The sequence below is a fragment of the Cyprinodon variegatus genome, unplaced genomic scaffold, assembly GCF_000732505.1.
Source record: "Cyprinodon variegatus isolate N-32 unplaced genomic scaffold, C_variegatus-1.0 Scaffold372, whole genome shotgun sequence".
Lineage (NCBI taxonomy): Eukaryota > Metazoa > Chordata > Actinopteri > Cyprinodontiformes > Cyprinodontidae > Cyprinodon > Cyprinodon variegatus.
In genome coordinates, this window is record NW_015150825.1 from 802,491 (window position 1) to 814,127 (window position 11,637).

The following is an 11,637-nucleotide window of genomic DNA, read 5'->3' on the forward strand; positions in this document are numbered from 1 at the left end:
TGGCTTGTAATCATTTTGAGAGCATCTTTCCTGCTCATTTGAATGTGAACATCACTCGCATCACTATAAAACCAATCGATCTCATTTCCTAGACATCGATTTTGCAAAACTGTAAAGGAATCGATTCAAAATCGATTAAATCGATTTTTTTACCCAGCCCTAGTTATAATTGTAAGATTTTTTTGTTTGAGGATAGTCAGGCGAAGAAGGCAGCCTTTGTTGAATTTACTGGACAGGGTCGGCTTTTGTGAAGTAGATACAAGAAACAATAGTCTAATCAGGGCTTACAGATGCAGGGAAAGACAGGAGTTCAGGTTCATCACACTGCTAAGCAGAATCGTCACTGGAAATCGTGTGGCACGGTAAGGAAGCTAGTATTTTTATGATTGTCTGAAATTTTATTATTATAGAGGCTGACTGTAAGAAGATGACGCCGTCTTCGCTCCTTGTTATCTGAGAACTGATCCAGTACCAGTATAGCACGGTTCGGTTGTGTCTGGCAGAGTCCGGCTCAGTTTTGCGTGCCATTTACACTCAGTTATCCCAGTTACTTTGCTCGGACTGTTATCGGCCAATTTAAAAAAGGGTAGTGTAAATGGGGCTTAAGTTTACTACTAAATTGTGGTGAGAGTCATTGTTAAAACAGTTAAATAAGAAAGAAGGGTTGAAACTTCTTCCTTTTGATATAGTTAATTGATATGATTTTATATAAACTTGTTTTTAGGCTTTTTGACAATAAGTATATCAGAAAATTGACCTTAGAATATAAACTAAAGATTTCTTTGACTTGTTCATTAATATATTAACCCTTTAAAGCCCGATCCAAGAATAAAACAAAACAGAAAATTACTTTTTTTTGGTTTGAAGTCCTTATTTGGCCTTTTAACAACATATGTAAAAAGAAAAAAAAAACAGAAATACATTTTTGATAATTTATTACTATGCAATAAGTCAAGATTATTTTTTGTGTAGTCTTCTGCCCTCTGTTATCAGGTATATCTGATTGTGTACAATAGGGGCAAAGTTTTTACCATTAAATTATGCAAAAGGTGTCAGACGCCAAATATTTCAGAAACTGTATGTATCAAATATGATACATTTGGCATTTCAGGGTTAAATTCATTAATATGCGGGACATTTAAAATTACACAAGACAGAGTTGTTAATTAGTTCTTTATTGAGCTTTCCTTGTCATAAACAGTATCAAAATAATCGGGCATTGGAGTTCAACACTCACTGTAAATGCTACAATAACATTGAAAATGTATTAAAACACAATACGTCCACATTTGGGAAAGATGAAAGAGATGAAGTGGCCTGAGTTAAACAGACGCAGTGAAGGAGAAGCAGATCAGATGTTCGATAACGGGACAAAGGAGCGATGGAGCAGCACGTGTGGCCTTGCTCACCCCGTTACTCCCTGTATCGTCCTCAGGCCTTTCTTCCAGCCCCTGATCCGACCCACTCTGCTAACACTCACGCAGCATGAATGGTGGTAATCAGAACAAGTGTCCGATCGCTGCAGGCATCCAGTGGTCTCAGTGGCTCCGGGTCACTATCATTGGCTAATTAGCTTTCTCCCAGAGTATCCCAGCTGTTCTGAGGAGAAGTCATTTTAGCACACACACATACGCACACATATCTGGGCACAGCCAGCGTCTGCACATACAATAGACTGTCATTTAGGTATGATTGCTGCTCGCCTTTACCATACAGAGCGAGGGTGATGGGGTCAAGTCAGGGTTGCAAGTGGATGAGTGTGTGTGTGTGTGTGTGTGAGGGAGCTGGAGAGACGAGAGGTCTGATTGGTGTTTTAAAGAATATAACAAGTCCATCAGGGTAAAAAAAAAAAAGATGATCTGAGCTTCACCAATTCTACCAGATATTTACAAACCGAAGGCAGAATGAAGCTCTTGGATGTGTTGTCCTTGTAGATTGTTTTCACTTGAGGGTGGAGAGACCTTGGAAGAGTTTGGCTAAGTTAACCTCAGAGTAGCCACTGGTGGCCAAAGCCTTGTCTGGGACTTCCTTCAGCTTCAGATACGCATCCCGTAAGCTGTTCCATTTCTTCACATGGCCTGCAAAGAAAAGGAAAAATACATACGGTTTTAAAAACATGAGACTCCAGCGTTACATCTCACATCAATGCTGCAGAATCCCTTATAATAAACACTCAGGAGCATTTGAGGCTTAACTGCAAAGCCAACAGATCCAGCCCTGTCTGAAAGTAATGCTATTACTTTGAGGACTGGATGGGCAATCACACAGAATTAAACTGATGGGTCGATGGCGCATGCATCCACGAAGGATCATGAGATCGATGGAAAAGCCCGATGAGAGCATGAAGTCAATATCTCGTCCCTGTTATCTCTTCAGGTGGGCTGTAATAAGGCCAAAGAGAAGACTGAGGGACGGCTCTCCAGGACAGGATGGCAACCACAAGCAAACCTTTTCAATATCATAGCGAGCACCGAGTGTAGATCAAGTAGCATGAAACCAAGTAATAACACCATCACCGCACAAAGGAGAGCAGTGGATAGAGCAGTGATCTGAGCGAAGCAGCCTGGTTTCGGCTCAAAGACATTTAAGAGGAGAAAGCAAACATTTTGGAGGCTCTCCATCTTCCTTTCTTTCTGGCAAACCTTCTAAATTCTTAGTTAATAATTCATTGGCAGCATTTTAGCCTTAAATGAATTTATTAAAGTAGATGTTTTCCTATCAATCAGATAACCCATTGATACTTTAGCTAATAGAAAACAAAAGGTTTTATGGTTCTTAACCTCCGAACTGACTGAAAGCATTTTAGGAGCCCCTCAGAAATAACACACAGAAATCAGAAAAAATAGGAAAAACCTGAAATTGGACAGTTTTGTTTTGGTTTAGATCACCAAAAACACCCTACTGACCCAAAAACACATTAGATTTCTTTCTTTCTTTTTCCTTAGATTGTTTCCATGACAGTCAGGCTGTGTTATTACAGCATTTTGAATCCATTCTTACCGACATAAAGTCATTCCAAGAAACACTGACCTGTATAAGAGTCTTTAAAGTAATTCAAACAAAGCCGCCATGTCGTTTGATTAAGCAAAACTGAAATATCTCTTGTTATTCAGACCATCTATGAAGCAGTAGGGTTTGATATTTTGAAGTGTCTTGAAAAGAGACACTAAAAACTCCACAAGATCATGGCGGCGTCCTTTTATTGTAATTCAATAAGGACCACAAACGTCTCATATGTGTGTAAAATGGAAAATTGTGTGAAAATAATGGGCTAAGATCAAGAACATCAGAGGTCATCATTAGATAAGGATTTAAATTAGGAAATAATTGCAACTATTCCTTCTGTCTAAAAATATTTTTTAAAGAAAGAATGAAGCAGTTCTGCTTATAAAGCTGGAGCCAACATTGGCTCACATTAAAATAATGGTCTTTATATAGTCAGTATTTCCTTCTTTTAAGTGTTTGTTTATTTTTTTTTACATTTAGAGCTGCATCATTTTGGGAAAATAAATAAATAAGTGTTGGACTGACGTTATTTGACTTGATTATTAGATAGGGATTCAGTAAATGCTGGCGACTTTCCACGGTGTACCCTGCCTTTAGCTGCTGGTGATAGGCACCAGCCCCACCATGACCCAGAGGGATGAACGGGTGGATGGATTCAGGAAGTAGCATGAATACAAGGATGAACAGCTGTCAGTTGAGGAAATGATGTATACAATATATAATTTGAAGTCTACGTTTGGTGTTGGGCCATCTTGATGTTTAGCTGGGATCATGTTATTGATCTTCCGGGTCAAGAACGTGGCATCAGCTGATGAGAGAAGATGTAAGAATTTGTACCATCTATCAGTCAGTTGTCTCGGTTTAGATCATAACCACTTTATCTGTGATTTCAGGTTTCTTTTCTAAATTTTAGGATTCACTCTTCTGTAGCTGAGTTTGTATTAACTATGAAACTGCACAAATTGTGATTAGGAAAATAAATCTGCTAAGTGGAAACTTTGTAATTAAAAAAAGCCCAGTTGCATCGAAATTGCAATATTTTGCAAAACTGCAACAGAAATACATGATCTGCAACTGAACCTTGCTTGTTTAAAGAGAAAGACAGGAAGTAGTTGGAGGATGATGGCGCCCACTAGAGCCGTGGTTGATCTATATAGATATATCTCATGTGTTACAGCCGCTGACGATGTGTTGTTTTCTTAGTTAGCGCATAAACATCATATTCCCATGCAGTTTTTCTCGTATTTGATGGAAATACCGCATTTCTGAAACTTTGCTTTTTTTTTTATTTAGCAGAATATTGACAGTTTGGCTCACAACTGTAATGAAAAGGCATGTTCTAGTGGGCTTTTTAAATTATCTTTGTCTCAATGTGAATTTTTCCAGGAGGCTAACCAGGTGCTTTCTACAGAAGCAGCATAGGGAGAGTGGAGAGTGTGTGGTGTAGAGGCTGCAGCGCATCAGACTGGAAGAAAGCGAGGAGAGTAGTGAGGACAGCAGAGAGGATCCTCTGCCCTCTATTAGGGACATTTCATCCAAGCGGTGCGTGTCCCGATCCCATAACGTAATCAAAGACCCTTCACACCCCCACCATGAACTGTTCTCCCTGCTGCCCTCTGGGAAGAGGCTTCGCAGCATTCATCTCAGGACCAGGAGGTTCTGCAACAGCTTTTTCCCCGCTTTCATAAGACTGTCAAACTCTAATCAAGACTCTGCATCACACTTGCAAAACATATTTGCACTACCAACGTGGCTGATTTTTCATTATCCCTTTAAATAGAACACAACTCAATGTTCTACTGCATTTTGCACCACATGTATTTATTTACACTGCACTGAACCTTCCATACCAATGCCTTTTGCAATGACTTTAAACAGTTTTTTCTTTTCTCCTCCACTGTTTACAATCATGATCACTGCTGCACGTCATAAATGGAAATGTTCATTTCACTGCTAAGCTGCTCATTCACTGTTGAAAAGCTGTATGCATCAAAATGTCATTTTATATACTGTATATACAAAATAACAAAGTTTGTCTAAGAAACCAATGAAGGTAGCTGGATATCCACCTCCTTGAAGGACTTGTTTTTGATTCACAGAAAACCTTTGCTTAAAACCTAATCCTCTTATCTTTAGAAATCTGATTGGAATAAGAAAAGCATCCTGCCGAAAAGACTTTTTCCATTTTGTAATCTATTGGTCCGTTTTAGTTTCGATCCACTAAGTTGCCCATATGGCCAGTTGCCCTCTCCATGTCCATATCTCCTCTCTCGTCCTTCCTGTCTGCTGCATTAGTGGCTACTGGATAAATACATGCCCACTGACAGCACAGAGGAACAAAGGTTAGATACACATGCCGGCCACACACACCCACACACTAAAAGAATATATACACAACAGCGCAGGTAGTTAAACACTTAAAAAGCCTGGTAACTCAGCCGCTAAAAAACATCCACCAGTCAAACAGTAATCACACATGCATGTGCTCACATCCATGTGTGAAAGATGGTGTGGTTGACTTAAAACGCCAACGGCAACTATTACCAGATAATCCTCATTTTGACGGGGATACGGGGTGGGGGTGGGGGGGGCAAGGGGATAGAGGAGAGGCAGGGAGAGACTATTTATCCGGGGAATAGAAAGGGGGTGATGATGCATGATCAAGCGAAAGCAATCATGTCATCATTTTCTGAAAGGTAGAAGAAAAATAATTCTCCCCTTCCCCTCCCACTTCTTCTTCTTCCAACCCAATCACTGTGTGGCGAACAGATAAAAAGAATGATTTAAGAGTCACAGAGAAGAAAAGAACGAGAGAGAGATCTCTGTGTGCAAGTCGGGGCTCTGTGGGGAGTGTGGTTCAAATAAATAGTCTCCTCTATTGAGGGAGAGAGAGGCAGAAGAAAGGGAGGGGGGGTGATGCTGTGGACAGGTATGGGCCCGGTTACCTCTATCAAGGACACAGGGGTTTAAAAAAAGTGACCAGGAATAGTTTCTTAAGTCCCTTAAATGGGCTAAAGTGACATTATGAGTTTTCTCTGGGTCTAAGGTACTGTATATAGAGCTCTGCACTACCCCCACCTGTTGCTGCTGACTGCAAACAAGCAGGCTAAAGGTGAAATGGCAGCTGTTTGGAAAAACTCAAGGCTTTAAATAACGAACTCTCTGAAGAGGACAGTGAACGCAACACCGTGGCACATCTGTAGAGCTGCTGACGGCAGATTGCTCGGCTAATTAACCAGCTACTATCCGACAATTAGAACTTAATGAAGAGCAGGACAGTAAAACATTCTGTGCAGAAAGAACCGAAACACTAAAAATAAAATTGATTTCTGTAAATTATCTGAACCTGTGAAAACAGATGGACCAAGCAACATTTCTCTGGTCCACTTTCCCTGTAGGGCCGACCCAACAATTCAGTTTTTATTCTATGCCTTATAAGACAGAACAACATTGTGACAAAGTGGTTCAGTTTGTGTTTACCACTTGTACCTTATTCTTTCTTCTGATTTGTAATGCTTAAATTTAAACATTAGTTTAAACTTTGCTTCACTTACTATCCTGGGTTTGTTTGTGTTAGCATTATGCTGTAGTTTCCATCTATTTATGTTTAGGTTAAAGCTATTACTTCTGGATTATTGGATGAAATTGTTTATTATGTTTCAAAGTATATTCATGGTATTTGTTTTTACTCACCATTGTTTGTTTAAGTATTTCCTACTAAATTGACCTGATGATGTCATCCATTACCTTGCTGGGTTGTACCATTTAGAGGGTTTCCTTTGGGGTTATGCTTTGTTTGTTTTTCTTTAAAGTAACTTTTTGAGTTATCTTGTATCACATTGTTTATTTTGCAGACTCTTTCTATATGTAGATGAGTTTGTAAATTAGATTAATTTTATTCTTGTTTCTCTGTTTAGACTTTGTTTGTCAGAGTGAAATGCTGAATAAAAGGCAACAGAGAAACTGGAACCGGTGGCTGAAGCAGTTTTTTTTTTTTGGTTCACCTTATTGATCCACGACCAAACTACCTCAAAAACATGTCAACTATTTTCTTTGATAGATGTTTAGTTTTGATAAAATATAAAGAAAACAAAGGAGGTAGAGGATGAGGATAATCTAAACCTTAACTGCGATTCAACTTTTAGACAACAAAATAGAGAACAGAGTGAGAAACTATCTTTTCCAAGAACATGATTGATGTGTTTCTAAGCAGAAGACAATGGGAATAGCAAGTTTTGAGGCCTTCAACAAAACTTTGGGCAAACCCAAAAAAATATCCGTCCACATGTTCAATAGTTTCACCATCAGTAGGAAAACTGTTTCTATAAAATCCCCTACAAACACTGTAAAATGATGAAGCAAAGTAAAATCCAGCAGTTTTCTGATCTTGGTTTCCCTCTTCCACGCCCTCATGTTGAGTCCAGCACATGTGGGCCCACACAGCGAGCCTAGCAGAGGTTATCTCTGCACTAACTAGGTGTTGTCACACACTCCCGCACACTCCGGTGGAGCCGGGCACGAGTAGATCGGGGCTCTGCACGCTCTAACTAGGTGTAAATACAATAACAAGCCTGTAATTAAGTGAGCATGATGAAGTTAATGGAGATCGGCCATTCTGTCGGCCGCCTCCATGAATATTCTATTAGGCTGGTGGCGACGGGCAGCTGGAATAGCAGTTAATTTAATCACTACTCGGAGCACGGGGAAACTTCTTTGTGTGAGTGTAATTGCACAGAATGAATAATTGATTTGACAATCGCACCCGTGGATTTTGCCACCCCGCTTTGTATCAGCGGAGGGAAAAAAAAGGGGAGGGGGAGCGTGGAAGATGGAGAAGGGAAGAAAATAGGAGAAGAGGAGAGAAAAGACAGAGCAGGAAGAAAAGGGAGGAGGAGCGAACGTGGAGCACCCGTAAGGTGGCAGGGAAGCTGGATCATTAGAAAGGCGCAGCTCAAGGACAATTTTTATTTTATCAATGCGGTGAAATTACATTATTGCTCACACACGCAATCATACTGCCCACACTCAGGACTGAGACCTAGGGGAAAGGATGGAGAGGGTGGGGGGAGTAGGATGAGGAAAAAGGAAGTAGAGGGAAGGAGATACAAAATGATTTGAAAGTCATTGATATGGGATGTTCCCAGCTAAAGAACGGACGGCGTTGGGGTTTCTCCTCTCTCTATCTCACTGTGTGCGCGCGCCCCTCTTTTTGTAATCTATTAGAGATCTCCCGTGGCGGGTGAAATTACCTCCATGTTTTACTCAGTCGCAGCAATCAGGCACAAAAACGCAATGTACATGTAGATAAGACGGCCTTGCAGAACGCATGCACGCGAACACTGCAGAGAACACAGCGCAAAATTACAATCTGCGTTGAGTCAGAGCTCCTTTGTGTCTCACACACAGCCTGTGCAATTTTCCATTAATGTCTTTTATTATATACGTTCAATGCACAGTTGAAAACATACACCGAGCCTGCATCATGGCTACCTGCAGTGGAAAATCCCAGATATTGTCTAAAGTGACGGGTACAGTCATGATACACATTTACTTTGAGCTAACAGCAGAACATAAATGCCGCAGCTTTCTTTCAGATCAATCCTCTGAAAACACCAAAACCGGCAACTCTTAAGTAATTCCTCCGACATGTAAATATAGGCATCTAGCGTGTGGCCAGTGTGGAGAGTGACAGATTGAGAGCAGGTAGAAATACTGAGCTCTTTTACCAGCCAGCTAGCAGTTTCCAGTGTTGATCAGAGTCGCCGTGCTCCGACAGCAGGGCCTCATGTTGGTAATCACCCCTCTGTCATTCCCCACCTCTGGAGCGTCCGCCCAAACCGGCGTTAAACCAACAGTCGCAGGAGAATATAGAGTAATAACAGAGGGAAGGATGAGCCGTCTCCAGCCCGGCGAGAATGTTAAAACAAAGAGAAACGTCTACTGTTCAATTGTCAATTCTGATCTAAACAATAGAGTCAATGGGTGTAATGGAAGCGGATTATATGTATTTTCAGCCCCAAAGTTAGCCTCCAGGGGAGTATTTGTCACAAATCTAGTTCCCACATAGTTCCTCCAGCCAACTGAGTCAATCTATAGGAGTTTACCTAAATCATCCATAGAGAGATTAACTATTACTCCTGAAGTGAGGTGTGTAGAAGTGTAATCTGAGCGACGAGGCGCCTTGGTGTGTAATGCAGTAATGTGGGGTATTACTTCCCCAGGACGGAGGGATTACACCTTCAATCTATGTTTTAAAGCAGCGTGACACCATCTATAGGGGTGGCTTTCTCCATATTGTGTGGGAAATAAAACCACCTAGTTTGTAAGTGAGATTAGAGGACTGACCGTTTTGGTTTTCCACTTATTAAACATTGTATTTTGTAGTTTTGTGCTATTTAGCAGAGTTTAAAGGTAGGATGCAGTTGCTGAAGCGGACCAAACCCCCTATTCTAGCTAAACCTATTGTCTACTAAAAGAAAAACAATGCCAAAAGGAAGTATTACACTATTTAAGGATTTAATCCAATTTTTCTTTTTATCACATAAAAAAAACTAAATTATCAAACTAAAATAAACTGAATATGAGGGTTTTACAAATGTTTTCAGAAAAAAACCTGAATGACCAGCACCGGATGGGCTATAGCAGCCTGAATGAATAACTGACATCCTTAATAGCTTCTTAACCCTGTTGTTCTTCCTCTGATTTGATTTTAAAAACCTCACAGATTATGGAAACAGATTTGTTTGAGTTCTTATCGCTGTAACTGCTTCCTCACTGAAGAGTGAGTTCGTTTAGTCTGGTAGGGTGCAGGAATTGTTTGTTTCTAGATTGATTTTCTCACTGCACCTCAATTAAAATGATCATTTTTTCTATTTATTTCCTGTAGAAGCTCTCAGGCTTTTACTGATTAAGATCCAAGAAACTGCTTCACAACCATGAATCAGTAATGTTCCCTATGTAGCCCAAAACAACAGAAATGTACTGTATAGGTCTGTGATCCACATACAGAAAAAAAAAAAAAAAAAAAAAAAGGCAGGAAGTGCCCACAAATCACCGGCACAATAGAACCTAAAGAAAAGAGGAAAGTCGAGGAATTGATTGGTGATGATTTCTTGCATCTGGGCCTAGACGGAAATAAAAGAAAGCAAAAAATGGAGGCTATAATCATGTTAGCACCCCCCAACCTCCCCTCTTTTTCTACACTGGCCCAATCCCTCTATTTCAGCTCGCTCCATTTTCTGAGTGGTCATCTGTTGATTACACGTTATATTTAAGTCTGCCGTCTGGCTCCTTTGCTGCCTCGCTTTGGCCTGAGCTCACCGCACTCACGGGACTCAGGCATACATACATAAATAACATACATACATAAATATTTAATCAAATAAATAAATCACTCGGCCCGGCGGCCCTTTCTAATCAAGTGACATCAATCAGGGAGAACTGTGGGTAAAGAGGCCTTGCGGCTGACGCCTACTGAGTGCACCCGGATCGTTGGAGTAGCGTCTATTTGAGTCCAAGGGGGGAAATATACGCTCCATGTCCCATTACAGGAGAAGGGCTATCCTTTCGTCAGCGCGCCCATTACTCGCCCTATCATTTCCCCAAATCTAAAACCTGTTTTCAATCAACACAGCCAAACGAGTGCCTGTCCAAGAGAGGCAGAGAGAGAGAGACAAGAAAGAGAGAGGGAGCACCGCAGAGAAAGGAGCAGAGATGGACAGTGAGGGTAGAGGGAGAGAGATGGAGGGCTCTCTCCTTCTTTCTTCCAGTGATTGGAGCGTTTTGCATTCTGTATGTGTGTGTGATTGAATCCGTCTCCTAAATTAGGGCTGTCGACTCGAGGAGCTGAATGTCCTTAACCCCCCCTCCCCATAACCAATGCCTGGCTGCCGCCGCTGGCGAGTGTGTGTGTGTCACATCACTGGTGAATATTTTAAGTGCAGCCTGGCTAAAAGGTTTATGTTGAGACTTTGATTGCTAATGCTATGTTGTACGTGTGAGAAAGCATTGTTAACTTATTAAAATTCAAAGTTTCTCAGCGCCTCGGCTAACTTGATTTCCACTCCAAAGCCAGTAAAGAGGAACAGGAACAAAGACAGCCCAAAAAGCAAGCAGGGATTGTTTTACGTTAAGTAATAAAGCTGGGATCAGAGTGATAAAGTAGCTGATGTGCGTAAAATCTTACCTCTCTCGTCAGACTGTAGAACCTTGGCCATGGCGTAGTCCCAGTCAAAGATGTATCTGTAGAAGCAGAGCTGGTTGTACAGAGCCTTCTCCGAGTACTGCAAAGAGAAAACCAACATTGTTAAAATAACACTGGCCAAAACAATTGCAGCACCTCAATAAACCTGAACATCTACCTTCTAAGTTTAATATTTTGTTTTCATTTAGAATATTGAATCAAAAAAGCAAAAATTTGCTGCTTCTTTCAACTTTTGGATGCTTCCCCCCCACTTTTTAATGTCTACCCTTTTCCAATCTCTTGTTAAACTGCAGATTTTTCCATTCTCACATCTTATTTAACCATTTTTGTTCCCTCCCAGCTGCCACTTCTTCTGACCAGCTGTGTTACCTAAATGATGAATTGTTTAAAAATGGCTTAAATGAGGGCTAGCATGTTTGCACATATGG

The 11,637-nt window shown here is 40.8% G+C and overlaps 1 protein-coding gene across 1 annotated transcript; it reads right to left on the reverse strand.

The window, feature by feature from the left end:
- Positions 1 to 1,139: 1,139 nt before the first annotated feature.
- LOC107092241 (DNA polymerase alpha catalytic subunit-like) lies at positions 1,140 to 11,342 on the reverse strand. The gene is made up of 2 exons (XM_015386590.1): positions 11,192 to 11,342; positions 1,140 to 2,078 (listed from the first exon to the last, which is right to left on the reverse strand). The coding sequence occupies exons 1-2, from the start codon at positions 11,307 to 11,309 to the stop codon at positions 1,942 to 1,944; spliced, it is 255 nt and encodes an 84-aa protein (XP_015242076.1). The 5' UTR covers positions 11,310 to 11,342; the 3' UTR covers positions 1,140 to 1,941.
- Positions 11,343 to 11,637: the final 295 nt, after the last annotated feature.